The 23960-nt window shown below is 44.7% G+C and overlaps 1 protein-coding gene across 1 annotated transcript; it reads right to left on the minus strand.

Annotated features, from left to right (window-relative positions):
* Positions 1-1223: 1223 nt before the first annotated feature.
* On the minus strand, positions 1224-8601 carry LOC119195607 (POU class 2 homeobox associating-factor 2-like). The gene is made up of 5 exons (XM_062561625.1): positions 8592-8601; positions 7671-7771; positions 3488-3527; positions 3096-3385; positions 1224-2089 (listed from the first exon to the last, which is right to left on the minus strand). Exons 1-5 carry the CDS (start codon positions 8599-8601, stop codon positions 1664-1666), a joined length of 867 nt encoding a protein of 288 aa, XP_062417609.1. The 3' UTR covers positions 1224-1663.
* Positions 8602-23960: the final 15359 nt, after the last annotated feature.

The raw sequence follows: 23960 nt of genomic DNA on the forward strand, positions 1-23960 counted from the left end.
AGTAGTGCTAGTACAGTATTAGCAGTTGAAAAGTAGCAGTCATAGCAAAAGTAGTAGTTCTTTCACAGAATAGAAGTAGGAAAAATTAAACCTCATAAAACTCCTGTCTTCCGTCCTCTGTCCTCTTTCGTGCATCCTCTGTCCTTGTTCCTTTGTCATCTTTCCTCTGTCCTTTTTCCTCTGTTCTATTTTCTCTGTCTTCAGTCCTCTGTCCTTGTTCCTTTGTCATCTTTCCTCTGTCCTTTTTCCTCTGTCCTATTTCCTCTGTCTTCAGTCCTCTGTCCTCGTTCCTTTGTCATCTTTCCTCTGGCCTTTTCCCTCTGTCCTCTTTCCTCTGTCTTCAGTCCTCTGTCCTCTCTTTAGCTGACGTGGTGATGTTGTGGCTCCACCTGGTGGTCAAAGGTAAGAACTTCTTTCAACCTGAACGTCTCTCAGTAACAATAATGTCAGTAATGAAAACGTTTTATGATGCTGAACGTTTAGAGAACAAATAAGTCACATCTGGAATGATTTCAACTCTGGGTTCTCACTTTAAATTTCATGGGACATTAATATGTATTTAACAGACATTTCATTTCAGATTGCCGGGGTCTGATGTGTCAAAATGTGTGAACAAGTGTTTTATTCTTGGATAAAATGAAGCATTAAAGATTGTTGGATGTCTTTTGTCTTACGTCTCTTTTTTATACGGAACACATCTTCCATGGTAATTGTTAAACACTGAGAAATGTCTGTTTATCTGTTTACAACCGCTGTGAGTGTGAATGTAAGAGATGCCAGATGTTAAATAGTGTCGGAGAGGTGGTTTCAAGAAGCAGCCAGCAGGGGGCAGAACTGCATCATCACTCTGACCTCATGTTCTATCAAGTGGATTTTGGGTTTGCTGAAGGTCTGGTTCAAGCAGGAGGTTCAACAAACTGAGCTGATTTAAACTCTAAGTTTTGGGGTTCGGATCAGCTGTTTAGAGTCGGTTCAATCAACTCAGAGTATGTTGACTCAGAGTCGAGTGCGTGCACTGAAGGCAGCATGAATGGAGCCATGAGACAACGAGTTACCATGGCAACGACCACAAGCAATCGGTCGGCATACGTCACCCCTACAGAGGTGTAAATATTAATGTAAGCGTACGGAGTACGAACCGTGATTAGAAACAAAGCAACACGCTACTGCAGCAAAAGACAGAGAAACAACGTAAGTTCCAACATAGTGTTGTCAGTTAATATTTAATGTACTGTAATGTATTTCATGTTTATTTAAGTAACTACACACGGATGGTTATAACTACTGTACATATTTCACTATATCATAATCTATATGGTTTCAATTTATTTGAGCTACTCAACAGTTTAACCTGAAAGCCTGAACATACCGAAGTTCAAGGCTCAATAAGGGTCCTCATGTATTGTACATCACGCATGAGGCGACCCTACACTATTTCACTTTTAAGGCTAATAGTTTGTTATTCAAGACAATACAATTCATACAAAATCACACCACAACAAAGAAGGCATCTACCATCAGATCAAGCAAAACTGGTTGTAAAGGCTCAATTGTCCGATCAAACACTTCCAGAGCATCCCGTTCTGCAGTGCTTGTTGAGTTCATTGTTTAATAGTCTGTGACCCCGCCCTCCTCCGCCTCCCCCCAGCCCCCCCAACTGGGGTCAGTAGGCCCTCCGGATCTCGTAGGGCGACCAGGGGCTCACTCCGTCCTCTTTGGCCCAGGACGGGTGGACCTCGGAGGGGAGGCCGGCGTGGCCATCGGCCGCCTCCTCCGTCACCATCTTGGTCACAATGTCGCTGATGGGGGTGTGCATGTAGGACGGGCAGGCGAAGGAGGCGGAGGCTACCGGGTAGGAGCCGCTGGAGGTCAAGGGGTGGTAGTGGGCTTCCTCAAGGGGGTGCAGGGTGTAGGGCTGGCTGCCGGGGCCCATGGAGGAGCCTCTGCTCGGGGAGCGGTACTGAGAGGGGCTGCCTGGGGGCTCCGGGCTGGGCATGGAGGGCGGGGCGCTGACGGAGGCCAGGCCGTCCGGACACAGAGCCTCCGCCTGAGACACGGGCTCCGGGACTGACTGCTCCCACGAGTCCCTCTGAGGCGGGAGGAGAGGGAACAAAAGCAGGAGGGAAACCGGTCAGATCTCGGCTCGGAAGCATCAGACACACCGATCGCATCAGAACAGACGTCCTTTTGTAACGGCGTGATGTTACAACAAATGTGCTCCAAACACTGACTTCCTGTTTCCAGAATGCAGAGCGATAGGCAAAAAGGGGAAAGTTTTCACGGTATCCTCATTCGACAGCTCGTACTAAATGTTGCTCCTTGTTTGTTATGCATTTTCCATCAAAAGTTCAGCAACAAGTGTTTACTTGCATTCAGTCTTTTTCAAAATAAGCCTGTAATTTTGAGGTAACAAAACAACGTTTGGGTTGAAATAAATACGGAAATGAAATACAAAAGTTACAAGACAAATAAATCTACATCTCCCCCCGATTTACTAAATGAACATCATGCTTGTTTTAAATAAATATAAGTTCCATAAAAAGAAATGTGTTAAACCTGCATGCTGTGTAGTGACCAGCAGGGGGCGACTCCGCTGCTCCCATAGACGTCTATGAGGAAATGACTCTACTTCTGTGTAGTGACCAGCAGGGGGCGACTCCTCTGCTCCCGTAGACGTCTATGAGGAAATGACTCTACTTCTGTGTAGTGACCAGCAGGGGGCGACTCCTCTGCTGCCATAGACGTCTATGAGGAAATGACTCTACTTCTGTGTAGTGACCAGCAGGGGGCGACTCCTCTGCTCCCATAGACGTCTATGAGGAAATGACTCTACTTCTGTGTAGTGACCAGCAGGGGGCGACTCCTCTGCTCCCATAGACGTCTATGAGGTAAACATGAGTTTATGGTCTCAGTCTCTAGTTTCAAGTCTTCTTCAATGCAGCATGATGTTCATTTAGTGAATGATGGTCCATGTGGAGTCAAACAGACCATAAAGAGGGGATGCTTTAGGGCGGGGCCTAACGCTGATTGACATGTATTTCAAGCATTGGGTTTAAAGGACTTCCGGGTCTCCGATCATGATGAATATACCCTACCAGGAACAGGTGGGAGGACTCTGATCCGTAGGGAGGCAGCAGGGACGATATGGCCGACGAGGGCAGGAAGGCCCCCCCGGAGCTGGAGAAGGCGGCGGCGCTGCGGTAATCGCCGAAGGTCTCCGGGTAGTAATCGATAAAGGAGGAGTAGCTGGTCATGGAGGCCGGCTCGCAGCCGAGAGGCTTCCCGCCCAGAGGAGGCGGGTAGGCGTCGGTGGACGGGCAGAAGTCCGAGTCGGAGGTGAAGGGACGCCTCATGCCGTAGTAGCTGGGAAGCATGTGAGAGCCTGCAGGGAGGATAACGATCGTTATTCATCAACAGAGAAGGAGGTCCAAAGGGATTCAACAGAGAAAACAAATAAAAACAACAAAATAACAAAAAGCTGTCTCACCTGACATCTGGACGAACGAAGGCGGCGTGGGCGACCCCCCCTGTGACACAAACAAGAACATTGGGTTGAGTGACATCGTATGAAAGGCTTAGTTCAAATGCTAACAGGAAGAGAGGAAGGATTCAGGACCTTTATGATGTTTATGATTCACACGTTGCCCAAATCTAGTTTGACGTTCCTCTGGTGAACAGAGGGATGCTGAGAAGTCCTTTCTGGTAGTCATAGTAACATCAAGGATTGATGGATATTTTCCTCTACTTTTTGACTTCTCATTTACACTCAAACAAATATTTCAAAAAATGTTTTCTAAGCTCTTTAATTATTTAATATATGTCCAGTTACCCTGAATATCGAGAGTGTTCAGCTATATAACTGGCTTTTAACCTTATTTTTACTCTTTGCTCAGACTCTTCTCTTCTGGCATTTGGCATATTGATGAAGACCTTTTATTTAGTTGGAGTGTAATATTTAGAGAAAAAACAAGGACAGAATTTTACTTCTAAAAGTGGAACAGAATGTTGGTTCTAAATGAGTCCCCTGAATTGGACACACTGTTCCTTTATCACGTGACAACTCATGATTATCTGTATTTTATTATAACTATTAGAGCTGCTGGGAGACCTTTAGTTTTCCTTTATAACACTTTACCTTCACTTTGTTGGTGCTTTTGTTCTAAGCTAATCCTCTTATATTTGAAATGCATTTGATCCATAACGACTGAGTCTGACTCTTCCTGGGTTGCACGCACAGAGGCTTTGCATACTGCTTACATGATAGGGTTGATATTGACCCCCCCCTCCCCTCCTCGCTGGTCGGGAGGCAAGCAAATTTTGCGGGTTGAATTTGAATGTGATTTGCCAGAGCCAAGACTTCCTCATGTGGCCGAGGTACGGCTCAGCGCATCTCTGAAGGCTGCGTATGGAAATTATCTCTCTGGGCCTCAGACAGCCATCCTGTGTGTGTGTGTGTGTGTGTGTGTGTGTGACGGCGCTGATGATGAGCCTGTCCACGTAATTTCACAGAGAAGTTCTTCCTTCTGATGCAAAACCCTCTGCACGCAGGCACTTTGTCTTCTCATCAACAGATTCTTTGTTTCATTGCAGTTCTTTGATGTACTTTATTTTGGCTACATCAACTTTTACATATGTAACATATATGTACATATGTAATATTGGAGGGCCTTAGGTTGTAAATAATTTTAAAAAATATATTTCTATCAGGAATATTATTATATTTGACTTTTTTTTGTTTTTTTGTGTAAAAAGCGACGAAGATTCTATTCATTATTATTTTTACAGAACTTGTTGAAATAACCTCTTCTTAGTTTTCAATTAATTATTCATTGTTTTTTTTGCAGGAGTTAATTTTAATAGGGACTCCAATTATATATTTTACTTTCACTATGTAATAATAATTTCACATCTTTGCGTTAAAATATCCATATTAAATTATTTTGGTTGTTAATTCAAGGATTTTATGGTAAAATAACCACTATCTTTTATTTAGTTTTAATTTATGAATTACTTTAAGGATTACTTTAATGACTTCATGTTAAAATAAGCCCTATATTTATTTTTATTAAATAAGTTTACTTACATTACTCATTTTTTATCTTTTATCGTACTACAAGGATTTTATGTAAAAATAATTTGTATTTCTTTGTTTGTGTGTTTTCGTGTTTATTGTTGTGATATTAATTATCCATCCATCCTTCATACAGGGGGGGGGGGCTGCAGTCGATCCCGAGAGACGCTGTAAAGCCTGGACACAAAGCACCATTCACACTCACGTCGACGCACATCTACGGGGAGAACTGACCCCACGCTGAAAGGCCCCTGCGTCGAACCCAGGACCTTCTGGCTGTATTTACAATATTACTTCCTGGTGTTATTAATTCTCATTTTGCTCTGCATGGGTCCCTCAAATTCATTCGAGTGTTTGTGAGTTCTTAATTATTTGTGAAAAGTCCATTCAAAATAAAAGCAGCGCATTCTGCATAATTTATATAACAGCATTTCAGGGATCTCTATAATTTGTATAGTTTATGTCTTACATATATCCTGTATCTATTAGGTATTATATATATCCTCTATATTCTGCATATTCCTTAAATCCTCTAAATCTTCTATATTCTGTAGACTTCCTCTACCTCTACATTCTCTCTGTGTTCCAACACATTTCTTTCTTACTCATCGGCCTTTTTATTCCCTGAGATAAAAGGCTGTAGTTCCTCTTTGTGTGTCTGCGTCACTTATAAACACACCAGGAAAGATAAAAACAATACAAACACGTGTCCTCAGACAACAGCTTGGTATAATAACTGATGAAAAGCTTCCTCCTCATTGATCAAAAGGGTTAATAAAGATGGATAAAAACGTTCTTACGTTGAATAAAGATGATGGAATATTTTTAGATACAATTCTGGTCTTGCTTTGATACCTAATTATTTGTAAATTTAAAGGGCCATTGCGTAGGTTCTTGAAGCCCAAACTAACCAAATGTTAATATCTATGTTAATATCTAACAAACGTGAATATCATCGTTTAACTGCAAAGGACTTTTTCTTCTTTGTCTACGGATGCCCAGAAGGGACAAACCAAACATTTACTCCACAGAGTCTATTTTGTTCTCACGTTAACTGACAGGGGGGTGGGGGGGGGGGGGGGGGGTGGCTCATGGACGGAAGCATTTGTTTGTCTCCCTGTACAGTACTACGTTGAGGACAAGGAGAGATCATGTAATAATGGAGTCATAAATAAAGCTTTTCCTGCACGTCCTCTCTGCTCTGAGCTGGGCTTGACCCGGTACCAAAGAGGCGGGTCTAAGAAGCAGTTAGCCAATCACTGATGAAGTTAATGAGTGACATTATAAAACACATTGAGATTTGGGCTTGCGCTACGAGTCTTTAACAACAGAACAAGAGCGACCAGCAGCAGCGTCCTTCCAAGAAGACCCGACCCGAACTCTCTACGAGAGAAGAACTCTGGGAGAAACTAGAGGTGACCTCTGGTAGACTTGTTTATATATATATATAAACATTAATTAATATACTGAATTGTATGAATAAGCTGTCCTTATTATATTAAACTTTTCAAATAAATATTAAATATTTAACTGCAAAGTAACAATGCATGTTTGTTTTTTTGCATCCAATCATGGGATGTTTACTGTGTCCTGTGTTGTTTGTTAAATGACATTTAACAAACAACACAAAAACAAACAAACTACAGGTGTAAAAATGCTCTGAAACGGTGCAACATCGTTTCATCATAGTTTACACAGTGATTATGAGACGCTGAGGACACATTCAAAGGCTCAGAGGCTAATTGCATCACATTTCATTTACTATTAACATACAAAGCAGTGACATTATTTTAAGATAAAAATTGTATTTATCTTGACTGACTGTCAGAGGGAGAGGAATTAAGGGGAATCAAATACGAGAGAACAAACAGTCGCACATCTATGGTCTCAGAAACAGAGATGAATTGTCCGCTTGTCACTAACTCCGCACTTCGTCCCTCAAGGTAAGAACCCGGGCGGGTACCGGCGGGCCGCCCCCCTGCGGAGGCCTCTCACGCAGAGCGTGGCGCCGTGCAGAGCTCATTTGTTGTTGTCCCCCCCCACCCCCCCCCATTCTGGGGGTATCTGGACATGGACCCGGGAGCTATGAAAAGCCAGTCCTGCTCGTGCATGCAGACGTCTAAAGCCTGTGTGTGTGTGTGTGTGTATCTAAAGCAACAATAGGAGGCTTGTCTGCGGCACAGGACAATGTAGCACTGGCAGGTGTGCATGGATCGAGCTTTGCATAGGCAGCCTTCCTTCACTGCTCTTTTTCTGTGTGTGCTACCTGTCCCCCCCCCCACCCCCAGGGGAGATCATTGCCATTGCAAAGCAATGTCTCTCCTTTGTGCTTCTGCTCTTTGTGAGTCCTTGTCTCTCTACACACACCACAACGTGCTCAGGGAGGGGGGGGGGGGGGGGGGGGCTACAGGTGGTCAAACCATGCATCGTTGGACCACAAAATGTAAACAAGGAGAGATTTTTGAAAGACGGCCTCTTAATTGTCCCACCGGGGGAATGTCAACTGTAGCTGTTCGGCTGTGGGAGAAAAATTAAGTGTGTGTGTGTGTGTGTGGGGGGGGGGGGGGGGGGTTGGATGGGGGGCGGAGGTTGCTCTTACGTTGTATCGGGGCCCGCTGGTCTGCCGGGACCTCTTCTCCGCCAGCAGGTCTTTGACCGTGTGCTTGACCCGGACTCCCTGGTACACCCGCTTGGAATATTCTGAGGGGGGGGGGGGGGTAAAACGAAACCGTTTTCCACAAGTGATACAAACTTCACACAAATTTTCATTCTCCCATCCGCCCCCCACAAATGAGTGTTGATTTGAATGTGTCACAGTTTTATTCACACGGGGGGGGGGGGGAACTCTGTGGAAATGTCATGGAAATCTCCTTCGGTTTAGTCGATGCAAATGGACGAAAAGTCCAAGTTTTTTCTTCAGAAACGTAGGATGAGGGGTCACCGAGGGGTCAGGAGGAGTAACTAAGGGGGCACGAGGGTTGACGAGGGGTCAAACGTGATACAAGACTCCCCACAAATCCCTAAATGTGTGCTGGTTAGTGACAGGGTGGGTGTGCGGAGGACAGGGAGGGGGGCATAAACTCCATGACAATGCAAACCATATTTATGCAAACAGTGCATGCAAAAAGAATAATAATAATAATAATAATAATAGATGTGAACTCTAAATGGAATTTTAGCTCATTTGAGTAATGAGGTCAATGTCAGTTCATACATATACATATATATGCATATGCATATATGTATACACATACACACACAGACACATATATACGTATATGTATATATTTCCACTGTACCAACACCTTGGACAACATCGTCCTTTCATTATTCATTTTTTACTAAAAAAGACCCAAGTCACTTTCTCCTCATGCTCCCTTCAAAATAAAAGCACCTCTTTGTAAAGAATTAAATGAGAAAGTACGATCCGATGTCTAACAAGGCTTATAAAAAGCAGTATGGTATCCTAGCAACAATAACACTAACAAAAACAACATGCAGGTGAATGAGTGTGTCTTACCTGTGTCCATGATGCTGCAGAGCAGTGTACACAGAGAGAGAGAGAGAGAGAGAGAGAGAGAGAGAGAGAGAGAGAGAGAGCTCCCGCTGCTCTGCCGTCCTCGTATGTGAGCAGCAGCCCCCCCGATGGAGCTTTAAGTGGGCGATGGGGGCAGGACACTCAGGACATGCCACCTCACTCTCGCCTTCTCCAAATTACCTTTCTCTATTTGTTTACATGCAAATGTATGGCGGGGACGTTTTTTGGACTATTTGCATCAGCAGTCGAGATTAAGGTGTGTGTGTGTGTGAGAGGGGGGGGGGGGGGGGGGGGGGTCACTCCCACATCCACAGCCAAAAAGGATGTGTTGTTTCCTCCATGTGATTTGGGCCTTCGTGGCTTCTTGTCTCAAACAAGAGAAGCATCAAAACACACACACACACACACACACGTCTGAGTCACCTGAGGCCAACAAGCACCTTTTATTTCTAATTGTTTGTTCAACTGTGACCAGAATCAGGAAAAAGAGGAGCAGTGAGCTGAGTGAGAAGAAACGGCCTCACAGAGAGGACGATGAGGAAGGACGCCGTGATGTCGCTGTGATGTCACCGCCCACACATGTCAAACATAAACAGAGGACGAGCAGACGCAGCTCATGGAAGCCTTTGGTGTCCCATTTCTGGAGGTAAAGCTCTTTAAAAGCCTCTTTCTTTTGTGAGACAAAGGAACAAAATACACAGTTTAAAGAAAGAAGAAATAATGTTTGTGACCATGAATGTAGCGCCTCCGTATGACCAGCGGCGGTATCACACGCCAGGACGGCGCCAGGCTGAACAACACGGATACAAAATAAAAGCGAGAGAAACATTTATTTTGCTTCTCAGACTGTCGACTTCTACTAAACTCCACATGACACAATGCCTCATTTGCATTTCTAAACCTAATATTTCAGAGAACTTCATCACTACATCAACAGCATGTAGTGATGAAATGGTGACGTTTCTATCTGCTGCTCATTATAATCCATCAGCGATTTAACGGCTCTGTTGAATCACTTTCAACCGACGGCTTCTCAGGAATCTAACAGCAGCGATTACAGTGCTGTGTGTGTGTGTGTGTCTGTTAGACAGCTGTGTGTGTGTGTGTCTGTGTGTGTGTGTGTGCTCTTCCAGTTGTCTAGTGGCTGGTCTGAGTTTTTCCTTTTATTACTCTTTAGCGTATTATTTTTTTTGTTTCACATTAAAATTTGGATGCTTAACATTTCGATCCTGGTGAATTCAGAATTGTTGCACATTGTTGCAATGTTTCACATGAAGAGCCAGCTTGAGGTCATCGCTGCCCTTCAGCCTCCTCTCATCTTCAGAGGAGCTCTGAGCGTCCTCCTGCTCCTCCACACATCCAGAGGGAGTCCAGTCGTTGCATTCCTCTTATCTGACTCATTAACTGAAAAAAACTCCACATGACAAACGCACATTGGTGATAATTACCAGGAAGTCTGCTCTGAAAAAAACCCTTTCATTTTCCCCTCCTCGTAAAGCCTAACTGATTCATTCACTGCATCTATTTTAATGCATGCTTTATTTTATTTTAAAATATAAATCAATATTTCAGTGATTATTCCAGATTCCATGATGGTGATGCCAAAAAAAAGTTTGCACACAAGAAAATTGATCCAACATTTAATGCATTTCTTTATTTGAAAAAAATACAGCTGTAAAACGCAGAGTTATGCTGCAGTAAGTTATGCTTCATAGCCACATGGGAAGCTGCATCCTCTGTAGTGACCAGCAGGGGGCGACTCCTCTGGTCCCATAGACATCTATGAGAAATTGACCCTACTTCTCTTGATTCATTCCCTCAGTAAACATTGTAAACATGTTTATGGTTTCAGTCTCTAGTTTCAAGTCTTCTGTTTTCATTTGTTTGTATTAAATTACTTTCTCGACAAACAAAAAACAACCGAATACAAAGTAGTTCTTGCAGACAGGGAGGTGCATGTTCATTGTGTTCATCCAGTGGGTTATGTGCAGGTGAGGGTCAAACCTAACTGACTGGTAATTGTGTGCCTTCATCTACCCAAGACAATGCGGTGAGACATGACATGGCTGCAGAGCGGCTCGGGGCGGTCTTGATGCAGAGCTGTGTGTCGTCAGCATAACAGTTAAAGGACATTCCAAGTTGGCTGATGTGGAGGTGGAGATAAAGATGATGGGCCCGAGGACCGACCCTTGCGGAACACCACAGGAGACGGGGAGCAGTCTGGACTTGCATCTTCCCAGTGAGGCGTATTCCGTCCTGCCAGAAAGGTTGGACTGAAACCACTTGAGTGCAGAGTCGGAAAGTCCAACGGTGGTGTGGAGACGCACTAGCAGGATAGTGTGATCCACTGTATCAAATACAGCAGGCGGGTCGAGGTCCAGGAGAATGAGAAGTGAGGGTGATTCGATATCAGCTGTCATCAGCAGATAATTCGTCACCCTGAGCAAAGCAGTTTCAGTGCTGTGAAATGAACGGAATCCTGACAGACATTGACAGAAACAGGTTGTTGTGCTTGAGGTGGTCCTGAAGTTAGGAAGCACATACCTTCTCCAGCCCCTTGGACAGGAAGGCAAGGTTGGAGGCTGGTCTATAGTTGGCTATAAGGTCCAGGGTGAGCTTCTTGAGAAGGGGATGGATGACAGCAACCGTAAGAGCAGGTGGGACACAACTTTTGGTGATGAAAGGACTGAGAGTGGGTATATGTGACTTGGAATGGGGTCCAGGGTACAAGTACAGGATGTAATTTTTCTGAGCATTTCGTCAACATGGCTCTCATGGACCTCAGCGAGATGTAGCGCTGACAGCATACTGGCAAAAAGATATTTGGTGCTATGAACAGAGTAAGGGTGATTGTGTCATATAAGTCACATTAAACATGTTTTGATATGTGTTTTTAGCCAAAACGCTTCCGATTTGGCTCGTAATAATAATAATTACCTCAGGAATACAGCACCTTTAAGAAGTTATTTGAAAGAGAAACTAAACAAAAAAACTCCTGACAACTGAGTCAAAACATAAACTTTAAACAACGATATAAAACTGCATCTTCACCTCACAGATAAAAACCCTCCACTAGAGGGCGGTGGCACACTGCTGACCACAGGTGAAGAAGAAGGAAGGTGGGAGTATTCACAGGAAAATCACAACAGAAACATCTCCTCAAGAGGAGGTGTGACATCACGTCATGCCTCCGTCATCCCATCGCTTAAGTAACGGTTCGGACCCAATTGCACTCACACGACTCTTTGACCTTTTATTCAAAGTTCCAGAAACAGCCGGCAGATTAACGGAAAGACAAAGGGCTGGTAGGTTCACCGGGAGTCGAGTTAAAGATTGAGCAACAGAACATCCGTCTGAAAACTAGAGCTGGAGACTCTGGCATGAAAGCGGAAGAACAATCTGGTGAAGTGAGGCAGGACACTAAATAGAGATTTGATTAGTGATCAGAGGCAGGTTTGTGTACAGGTGAAGGGCGTTAGACTGACAAGGTGGGAGTGACTGAACAATCGAGTGAGGGGGATGTGCAGCTGAACTGTGACACATTGTCCTTCAACCCTTCCATTAGCCCTCCATCATCCCTCCGTCGTCCCTCCATTATCCCACCGTTCTCCCTCAGTCATCCCTTTGTCATCAATTCCATCATCCCTTCATTATCCCTCTGTTATTACATTACATCACATGTCATTTAGCTGACGCTTTTATCCAAAGCGACTTACAATAAGTGCATTTTAACCTTAAGGATATAAACCCAGAAGAACGAGAAACAAGAAAGTGCAATTTAATGTCATCCCTCCGTCATCCGGGCCTGTTAGAACAGCTTCCTCTCACCCAGCTCCACCGCTGAGTCACTTCTAACACACCTCCTCCGCAGGGAACAAGCTGTTCTTAGGTCAGCCCGGTATAGCAGGGTCTTTGTGTCACATGGAGATTGGAGACCTATGAAGACCTGTGCAGACCCATGTAGACCTATGCAGACCTATGTAGACCAATGCAGACCTTTGGGGACCTATGAAGACCTATGGAGACCTATGTAGACCAATGGAGACTCATGAAGCCCTATGGAGATCTGTTCACCAGCTGGAAGCTAACTCCATCCATCGTTCTTTGAACATGAAGACCTTTAAGACCCTCTTTATAACGAGGTCAGAAAGAATGCCGGGAGACGGAGCTTAAGTGCAACTATTCACTCACTTACATGTTAACAACTTTTAATTATTCAAATGTTAGCTACAGCTGCTTTAAGTAACGTTTTGAGTACCATTGTGGAATACTTTTCACTTTAAGGAACTGGAACTTTAACTTTAGGGTCTCAGAATGCGTACGTTCTTTAGCCTAAGAAAACGTATGCTTTCTAAGGAAATATAGTTTTCCTATTGGCTCAGGCTCACTAGTGACCCTCTTTCGTAGCCCTTTTCATAAAAAACTAGCTCAATATGGTCTCTCTGGAACGGGTTTTGGATTTTCAGCTTCTTAATAAAGCTGTTATTGTCTCCGTTGTATCAGGAATAACATGTTACTTATCAGAGGACACGCCGTTGGCCCGCCGAGTGGAACTTTCCGTGGGGAGTGGGGGGGGGGACCCTGCGTAGCGAGCACATTCCGGGATTATCCTCGTAAAAGTCGAACTCCGGCTCGTAAAGTCCCAGCTCCGTCTCCGAGCCTCGGCCCTCGTCCTTCTTGGAAGTCACGGCGCTTCGTCACACTCGAGGGAAATACCTTAAATTCTCCAGTATGTCTGGGAGATGTGTTTCGCTGAGTGGAAAAAAATAAAAGCTCATTCAGAGCACGGAACGTCATATCGCTTTGACAGAAGGGGCCATACTGCAGAACTAGAACTTATTTCAGCGCTCGATCGTTTGAACTCATCCAAAGGGCCAGTTTATACCTCAGAAAAACAGATTTTTGTTTAAACAGATGTCTTTCTGTCTGTTTTAAGATGAAACGCTAAAAGTACGCTTCCGGGCCATTAGGGGGCAACACAGGCCTCATCTGCACCAGAGAAGAAGATGTCCCCTGTCAATATAGTGTCAATATATGGACAAATTTTCATGGACGCACTTTGCTGGTTTGAATTTGACAAAAGCTTCATCCTTGAAGGCTCGATCTTGCAATAAGCAACTGTGTAGTAAACTCTATAAGGAGTACTTGAGAAGTCTACAAGGAGTAATTGAAGAACTCTGCAACAAGTGCCAACCGAACCCCCCCCCCCCCCCCCGACACACACACACACACACACACTTTCACCATACCCCCGCCCAACCTCCCCCCAGAGGTCGGCAGGTGGTGCGGCTAGACATAAGCAGATGCTGCAAGTTCGACACAAAAGACGTAAGAATTCATGAATAAAATAACTCCTGGAATGTGTTCAAGGGGTGAGTGTGTATGTCTGTGTGTGTGTGTGTGTGTGTGTGTGTGTGTGTGTGTCTGTCTGTCTGCGTGTGAGAGGGGAAAGCAGATACTCTCAAGTACTGGCCTTTACCCCTGCTGGGTGCACATGGGAAACCATCAGCGAGCCCGCCATTAGGTCTGTATCGGGCTGGATGTCTGACCCCCCGTTGACGAGGGCGACCACGACTGTATGCGAGAAGTTGACGTGGTCGTCATGGCAAAGCTCGTGGGTTTGTGGACTGCAGTTCTGAAGCCTCCAGTTTAGCGTTTTTGGCCATCACCTTTTCTTGCAACCAGTGGACAGGAAGTGGTAGTCACTTCCTGTCTGAGTTTCGACCGAGGAGGATGTAGAGACGCGATAGAGACCTGTCAATCAGCGTGTAGCCCCGCCCTAAATCATTATATTTTACTGTGACACTAAAGCAGAAGACAACCTTCAGCATCACTGGAGTTCAGCCAAAGCTTCATGTCTTGAATCTTAAAGCTGCATTCTGTGTAGTAACCACCAGGGGGCGGCGACTCTTGTCCCATAGAATTCTATGAAAAAATTAAAATACTTCTCTCTTGATTGATTCCACCAGTAAACATTGTAAACATGGGTTTTTGTAGTTTCTTCAATACAACATGATTTTCATTTAGTAAACTATGGTCCATACGGCATATCTAAATCAGTCCTCTGCGTCCAAATATGGTCACTTCCTGTTCAATGGCTGTGGAAATGAATCGGCTTTAAAACATCAGTCTAAAAACCAGTGGGTGATGTCATAAAACATCATTATTATTAATTAAAACTCTATGAAAAAAGAAAATAACACACTTTGTGGACCCGTGGTTGCTTTGCTGGGTTTGTGGAGCAGAAATCTTTGCAAACAACTGCTCACATGCAACTGTTATAATACTGCAGCTCTCATATGAACACACCTGCTGCCTCTCAGTGTGCATGTACTTCTTCTACATCCCTCACACTCACTATCTATTTAATCTCCGACTGGCAGATGTTTACATCTGGTTTCAGTAGATGGGGCGCTAAGTGCCAGAGCACCTGGGGAAGCGCTACGGCTGCCTTTCAGCGGATGACGTTGGTTCACTTGACGCTGAGCAGAGCTCAGGTCGAATAAGACCATGTCCAGATGTGTCTCACTTATGTAAAGTGAGAAGCCTGCGCCGTGGGGGCGGGGGTTGCTTCTCCACTCTCCTGAAGAAGTTCACATGTTGATTCAGTCCCAGCACACTTTGCTTTAACAGGGCCCCCCCCCTCGAGTGTTTGCCTTCCCAAACCGACCCACTGAGTGAAAACATTACAGCCCCCGTAATGACTGTATTCCAAGAGTCTTTCTTTCTATCCCGGGGTGACAGAAGCACACCTGACAACCTTGAATCATCCGTGGGAGAAAAGGTGAACCCGTCGAGTGAAAGAAGACAAGAGCCTGTATGTTCAGTGTCTTCATCCGTCAGAGCCCACAGGGGTGTCGGGTTTACTCACCTGCACGGCCCTGCAGCCGCTCCTCAGCAGGTGCTTCTGTGGACTGATGGGCTGGTGGGAAGCTGTTTGCTTACACAAGTGTGCGTGTGTGTTTTTGTGTGTGTTTGTGTGTGTGTGTGTGTGTGTGTGTGTGTGTTTTGGGTGTTTAACCGTCTTGTGGGGACATACATCTGATCACACAGTCACATCGTGAGGACTATCCTTCCTTTTGGGGACAAAACGCATTAATTTCTTTTGTGAGGTGCCTCTCTTCATCCTTAACGGCCCGGTTATTACATTTACACATCAAATAAAACTTTTGTCTTAGTGTGTGTTGAGTAATAATGTAAAAAACCTGTCAATCAGTGTGGATCCCCTGTCTCTTGGTCTGATTCTAAATGGACTTTACTAAATGAACATCATGCTGTATTGAAGAAGACTTGAAACTACAGACCAAGAGAGCAGTAGAGTCATTTTCTCATAGACTTCTATAGGACCAGAGGAGTTGCCCCCTGCTGGTTACTACACAGAATGCAGAGTAATTAAGATACCAGCCAAAAAAAAGTTCCTGCTTTGTAATAAATGTTTTGGACTTTGCTGATCTCAAAGTGGAAATTCGATACAAATGAATTCCAGGTGGATACAAAATGCTGTTGAATATTGGAAAGGTGAAAAATGGAGTCTGTTTGACTCAGAGGTTTTTTTTGTTTTTAAATACGGCACAAAGGAATGGTAAAATAATAGCGCAAAGCTCGTAATGCGGATGAATTGACTGTTGAATTTTGCTCATTTTATGAGGTCCGAAGACAACAACTCAAGTGTAGAATGTTCTCGGCCTCATGCTGCCAGATGAAAATTGTTCTTATTGAAAACTGATCTGTCGTCCCAGACTGGTCCCTGGGGCCCAAAGGAATTCTGGGAAAGACAACTGGACGGAAAAGCAGAAATAGAAGGAAATTACGTATTTTAGGAAGAAAAAAAAGAAAAAAAGGTGATATTACAGTAAATTGCAGTAAACGTCTCCCATAAAACATCCTGAGACAAACAGCCACTGCTGAGGTAAACAAATAAATGAAATGAGGCCTCAGTGAAGCGCATTCTGCTCACATACCTGAGTTGAGCCCTTAAGCAGATCAGCTGTAAAACACTCGTCCTCTTTTATTGCAAACCGGCTTGTTTTCGATGCGAGGCCACTGATGACGTTGGAGCACTTGGAGAGCGACCTGCCCGCATTCCTGAGATGACGAGGGCTCCAGACCTAGAACCATACCCCCCCCCCGTACAAAACCCCCTCTTCCCCTGCACTTATCAGCCGGGACAACAAGCAGAGCTCCTTTATGCATCAACTTCATCATTTCACCCCTGGCTGCCAGACAATGAGCCAGTTGAGCATTTTATGTGAGTTCAGACTGACCCGAGGAACATTTATCATTCATAAAATGGTGCATCTGCTAACCCACCAACCAGCGTACTTCATGAAGTAAGCCCGACCAGTGAATTATGTGCCTGTGTTTCGATCATCAAGGTGGCTGCAGTTCTGTTTAACATTGTCTCATCGCTCCTTAATCAGACATATTCACATCTAACCATCGTTTGGCTCTAAATTACTTTTAAAGTCGCTGAACTATGTTTATCTTTTGGGAGATTTGTTTATATTTTCGTCAAGTTGCCAAATGATGGATCAAGACCTGGTGATTAGGGACATTAGATCCTATTGAAGCCCTCCATGTCGCCTGTGAACTCATTAGCAGCTCCTGGTCTCCAGTAATTGGCCACATGTGCCGCTGGCTTCACCACCGGACCACTGGAAAATGTCACAGGTGTTGCAAAGCGTTTCACTGTCACTGCCGTCGGGTCGGCTTCTCTGGGACTTCCCAGAAACCCGGTGGAAAGACTTTCACCGTGACGGAATGGAAAATAAATAAAACAAAGAAAGAAAAAAGCTCCAGACCCCCTTTTTGGGTTCGGCCGGTCGGTGTTTCTACTCCTGGTCGTATTCCTCTGATACGAAGGTCCCCCTGGATCCCCGGCACAAAGAGACACGAGCAGGTGGACCCAGAGCAGGAAGTGAATGAAATCATGACGCCACTCAGAGGAGAGGATTTTATTAGGTAAAGGATATGAAGACATTGTTGGATGTCAGGTCCAGCTGTCAGACTGAGACCTCGTACCAATGTTGCTGTAAGAAGAACACATTCTTGGAAATGACTTTGAATAGCTCAGTTGTGAGTCATTAATTAATTAAATAAAGCACTAAACAGGGCTTCTGTTTATAAGAAGCAATCAACTCCTCATATTTAACGGATGGCGAGTAAGCAGCAGAGGTCTGTGAGGTATTTGGCAAACAGAGCTACAAGCCAACAAAATCACGGGCATGAAGTATTTTCTCCCAAACTTGTGTTTACCTGTAATCTGTGTTGCCACATGAGCTGAAACTATTTTCCCTTCCTGTCGCCCGGGGCCTTTCCTCTTTAGTTTATCTAACTTATTGTTATTTGGCCCAATTAGTCACACTTGCCTCTCCTTGTCCGTCATGACCGGATTCAGGTTTTTCATTTCCTTTACGTTTGACTTGATTTCATTCATGGAGCATGTGATGAATATGTGATGTTCTCTGGCGGAAGTTGCCCTTTGCCCTTTTATCTTTTACTAACCTGACTAAATACACTAGATAGAAATGGTGGAAATGTTTTTGGTCTTTTAAAATATAATTTAGCCAAGTTATTGATTGGTTTCATGAAAGATATAGTTTTTTTCTATTTCCTTCTAAGCTTAGATTTTTTTTCTCAAAAAAACTACCACACAATTCTTGTAAAATGGTGAATATTTCTTTTCATTTCCTGGACCTCTAAAACTCTTTTAAATGAAACAATCTGAGAGGAAATATCCGGGTTTGGCACAACTGCTCAAAGCTCCACGAGGAGAACCCTGTGTGAGCCATTATCAGCACTCATTATTGTTGTATTAACACTGTGCCCAAAGACAAAACAGAGTTAGAAAGAGCAGTGAACTTACAGGTAGATTAAACCCACCATGAATGGAAGTCAACGGGCTCCAGGTCTGTTTTATAATAGTAACGTTTCGGTCGTACTGAGCGGGATGAAGAAGGATTATCCTTTGTTTTGCTGTTTTTAAACCTGGATCCCATTTTCTGTGTTTTCAGGATTCTTCTTTCACTACGAAGGGTTCCAAGAGTATGTTTTCTTCAAGAATTCAAGGAAACACGCAGAGAGACTAAATGTCATCAGGCTGACTGTCTTCAAAGGCATTCATGCTACAAAAAAGTGCACTAGATTGGAGAAGATTATCTCAAAATGTATCACAAATGTTTCTTTCCCCACATGATTAAAAACCTGTGGATACGTCTCTCTGGGTTTCTGTTGAGGGAACCAGCGCAGCGGGATTTTTCGGGCTCGGCCTTCACAATTACCAGTGTGCTTCGGTTTTTGGGTGATGTCGGCGCTCCAGTCGCCGGGCGAACCGCCTCCACCCACAGCGGGAGGTGAAGGAGCAGGCGGTCGGAAGACCGGGCTGCGACCTGCCGGGGAGCGGCCGTATAAGGCAGCGGGGAGAGACCCTTATGGGTCACCCAAACGCTCTCACACATGCCACGCACACTTTTCCTATGAAGCTGTGCGAGGCGACTCGGGCCCCCTCAAAAAAAGAAAAGCTTTTGTTTTTTAAGCGTAGTTCGATATACTTTACACCGACCAGCCAAGCGCCTCTTTAATAAATCAAGCTTACGTAAGCACCTCAGAGTGCTATTAGACGGCCTCATAAACCATGCCTTTCGCTTTGGAGAAGCGAGAACATTGCTGCACTCTTCCAGGAGGTATCTGACATTTAAGACGCCCGCATCGCCAAATAGCTGGATGACGAAGGGATGCGGCGGCTGATATCACCTCCCAGCAGCCCCGGCTGTCACTGCGCTCCGGGAGAGTCACCAAGCCTGGCGTTGACTACCGCGCTAACGTCTGTTTTTCAGGCTACTTGGCAAAGTTCGGTGTTACACTAGACAATATTTCTATCAGCCTATGCCGAAGTGGAAAAGAGCACCCGATCCAACCTGATGATGTCATAGATTTCCCTCATTATGTCTAAATGAAATGTGGCAAGAAAGAAAGAGAGAGAGAAAGAGATATATAGAAAGACAGAGAGAGTGGTAGGGCATCGTCTTTGCAAACAGGGATAGACAAAAGGCATCACCTGCTTTATGGTCTGTTTGACTCTAAATGGACCATCATTCACTAAATGAACATCATGCTGCATTGAAGAAGACTTGAAACTAGAGACTGAGACCATAAACTCATGTTTACAATGTTTACTGAGGGAATAAATCAAGAGAGAAGTAGAGTAATTTCCTCATAGACGTCTATGGGAGCAGAGGAGTCGCCCCCTGCTGGTCACTACACAGAATGCAGCTTTATCACATGAAGCTTTGACTTCACTTTTTACAACTGGAGGTTCTGACCTGATTACCAGTAGCTCTACAAAGCTGCATTAGGCAACATTCAATCGTTTTTTTCCAAATCACACCCAATGAATGACATTAAAATGGCTCCCTGACAAGTTGTTCCAAGAAGCTAACAGTGACACAGTCGAGATGAGACAAAGCTACGACCCCCCGAAGCTCAAGCTCCTGTCTAACTCAGAAGTTGTTATCCTTTGTATTTACAATGCATATTTTATAATTTCTTGGCACTTGAAAGTAAAAGTTTGAAATGGATAAACAGTGGTAAGTAAGAGAGAGCTGCAGGGTACCGAGAACAGGCTGTTTGATCACAAGAGACCGCTGCAATCATCCAATGACACAAATCTTCTGCTGAGACTAAACACTGCGGGGTTAATGCTGCTGACTAACTGCTCCCGTCTGCAAGAAAAGAAAACACCCAAACACACGGAACCCTTTTTCCAACGGTCCAAAACCCTCACGGGTCAAATACTGCGACTCTAATCAGGATGTGTGTTGGGTTCAAAGCGGAGAGTACGGGAGAATGAGAGGCGTTACTCCCTTGAATGAAACACGCGGGTCCCGTGGAAGAAAGCCGGCGGGCCGGGAGCGCACCTGGGCCAACGGGTCAGCACAGGCGCCACCGCGTCGCTTGGTGGCGAGGACGCGCATTCAAGTCTGATTTTGTTATGATGGCTATTTTGGAAAAAAAGACTGTGTTTCCTGGCCTGAGAGCAGACAGGTGGCCAGTGTAAAGTTCAGGAACAGCCAATCTGAAATAGATAAATAAAAGCTTTTTAGAAGCTTCCATGTCTTTCCCTGCACGCAGAGAGTAGAAGTCACGCTGTTTGGAACAAAGTAGAAGTTTAGATTGCGTGCGATGAACGTACAGACTTTCATCCAGCAGATATATGATCAGGAAGATTGTCTCGGCAACAAAATCAGTGGGATCCGTCCTCTGGGAACAAACGAAAACGAAAACGAAACGTCCGCAAACGAAAGTCCCCAAAAGAATGGAGGCGGACCAGGAGGTAACGTCTTCCCTCGTCCCCATAGAAGTCTATGAGAAAATGACTTTACTTTTCCCTTGTCTTCTTGAGAACACTTTAATGTGTGGCATTTTAAATCCTTAATGTTTCAGTGTAAATGTAAAATAGTAATTTCTACTCCATGTGTCGTCATCTTCGCTTTTCAACAAAACGATTCACCTCAGGTTTGACGTCCCACTGCTATGAATTATGAGTAATTGCTCTTTACAGAATCTGCTGAAATGCAGAATGAGTAAAAGGTTCAAAATGTCTATGAAAATCCCCCCACCCCCCCAAACTCTACTACTATTTGACCAGATGTCCAAAGCAAACCCTCACAGAATTACAGATTCCTGTCCTGCCAATGATCGCAAATCCTGAGGTTTGCAAAAATCATTTCTAGGAATACTGGGCTAGGACAGAGATGACAGGCGGTTTGATTGATCGGTGGTGCCCTATAAAAGCTTCACAGTAATGACCTAATTGCAGAGAAAGAATTATGTAAAATGGCACAAAGGCAAATGTCTGGAACATCATGATCAGACCGCAAGAGCATGAGTGGTTCTGCAGGGAAAGCATGACCTTATTTTCTAATTAGGTGGTGCATCATCGTCTGAGGACACATTGTGGGGACTTTTCTGCTAATCTGACATAGTACGTGCAGAGCATTGAAGTGAGAGCTGTGAATGTGTCAGATCAGGAGAGAAGTAGAGTCATTTTCTTATATACTGTACGTCGTCTATGTGAGCAGAGGAGTTGCCCCCCTGGTGGTCACTAGAGAGAATGCAGCTTCAACACGTGACGCCTGCTTCTGCTGTTGTGCTGACGGATGGATATCCCAGGGACATCACAGCGAGGCGTTAAAAAGAGCGTCGGTCAGACAGCCACAGGCTCTCTTCTTGCTGCCTTCGCTCCACGCGGCACCGGGACGCCATGTGACCCGGAGGAATCCACACTGGAAGGAAGACTGGATGTTCCACATCTGGCTGAGACACTCGAGAGCAGATCGGTGTCAGAGGCGTAGTGGAAAGACCCGAAAGAAACTGACATAATACGGGATGAGTGGGCTCCATCAGCGGGTCTTGGGAAAAGTAGAGCTACAGATGGACAGACATGAGCCGGAGGGCGGGGGGGGGGGGGGGGGGGTTATGGAGAGGGGGCGTGTTCAATGCTCTGCCGACTCCTGTCATTGGCGGAACAACATCCATCCTTTTCTTTTCAATAACGACTTTTTGCATTAGTGCGAGACCTCAGCGTCCCGGGGTCACTCCTCTTCACAAGGTCTAATGAATCGAGTGAGGACGAGATTTGTGGAATATTCCGTTGAATCCAAACCCTCCATTGATTGGGAATGTATGACACTTGTATTAGTCATGCAGTGAATTTTATTTTTCCTGGCAGGGAGGGCCACCGCAACACTATTTCTCTCTCTCTCTCTCTCTCTCTCTCTCTCTCTGACTGCTGTATCTAGTTTATCTGTTAAACCCCCCCCCCCCCCCCACCGAGGGCCTTAGGGCGTCCAACAGATAAGCCCGAAATGTAAACAAGTCATGAACACATCTGCAAAGTTTACAAGGAACAAAATGAGGGGGTTGTGACAGAGGCGGATGAATGGTGAGTTCCATCACCCAATAATTCAAATGCATCCACCTGTATTTCCTCCACAGATAAACCCTTTTTTATTAGCCCTCATAATTAACGACTCGCTCGCAGCTGCTCTCTGAAATCTCTCCTCTCAACAACGAGGAATACTGAGAACACAGCGAGGGCCTCTGGGAAGGGAATATGTTTAATATTTATTGCAAAAATTCAGTTCTCCTAATTCAAAAACAGAGAATTTCGGGTGTCGGAAAAAAACAAAAGTTTGGCTCGGTAAAGTTGAACAGATCCGTCTCCACCAAAGGTTTGTGGTAATGCAAAAAAAAGTGTCACGAAACTCATGTTTAAAAGCAGGTCGTGACGTGTTGATTGTACTCTGTGACATCGTGGGATGAAGCTTTAAACAGAGAAACATATACATCATTATATTTAAATTAACAAGATGCATTTCTAAGATGCATCGTGTTGAGGATGTGAACAATTCTGCTTGTTTTACTGACCAAAGTCCGCTGGGCGATGATTCATATATTTAAAAATAACGCATCACATGGTAGCAGCACGCGATGCGTCAAAACGACGTGATGACACTAAACAAACTATGCTAAGGCTATTCAACCTCCTGTTCTCTTAAAGCTGCATTCTGTGAAGTGACCAGCAGGGGGCGACTCCTCTGCTCCCATAGACGTCTATGAGGAAATGACTCTACTTCTGTGTAGTGACCAGCAGGGGGCGACTCCTCTGCTCCCATAGACGTCTATGAGGAAATGACTCTACTTCTGTGTAGTGACCAGCAGGGGGCGACTCCTCTGCTCCCATAGACGTCTATGAGGAAATGACTCTACTTCTGTGTAGTGACCAGCAGGGGGCGACTCCTCTGCTCCCATAGACGTCTATGAGGAAATGACTCTACTTCTGTGTAGTGACCAGCAGGGGGCGACTCCTCTGCTCCCATAGACGTCTATGAGGAAATGACTCTACTTCTGTGTAGTGACCAGCAGGGGGCGACTCCTCTGCTCCCATTGACGTCTATGAGGAAATGACTCTACTTCTCTCTTGATTTATTCCCTCAGTAAACATTGTAAACATGAGTTTATGGTCTCAGTCCCTAGTTTGATGTAGTAAAATAACAAATATTGAAATACCTCCATGTACTAGCTAGCACACCACACATGGCAGTGCCACACTGACATGAGTCTGCAGACGGCACTAGAGTGACTACCCCCCCCTGAAGATCTAAATGTAGGGAAACACTGCACGGGATTGGTCCATTTAGCCTGATTGATTGACAGGTCAACTTAGCATTAGCCTAGCTACTGCTAGCACTGCGTTGTCTGTGGACTGTAGGTGGAAAGTTTTTACGTAACTAAATGCGTTTTAGTCGATGTGACTTCAAATTAAGAACCTCAGACAAGTTTTCAGACTCA

The sequence above is a fragment of the Pungitius pungitius genome, chromosome 3, assembly GCF_949316345.1.
Source record: "Pungitius pungitius chromosome 3, fPunPun2.1, whole genome shotgun sequence".
Classification (NCBI taxonomy): domain Eukaryota; kingdom Metazoa; phylum Chordata; class Actinopteri; order Perciformes; family Gasterosteidae; genus Pungitius; species Pungitius pungitius.

Bases quoted from the DNA above. Each gene is read 5' to 3' on its own strand.
- LOC119195607 (XM_062561625.1), bottom strand. The intron at 3,528-7,670 runs GTAAGAGCAACC...TTTGTGTCACAG, and splicing joins CCAGCGGGCCCCGATACAAC to GGGGGGTCGCCCACGCCGCC. The intron at 3,386-3,487 runs GTGAGACAGCTT...TTATCCTCCCTG, and splicing joins TTCGTTCGTCCAGATGTCAG to CAGGCTCTCACATGCTTCCC.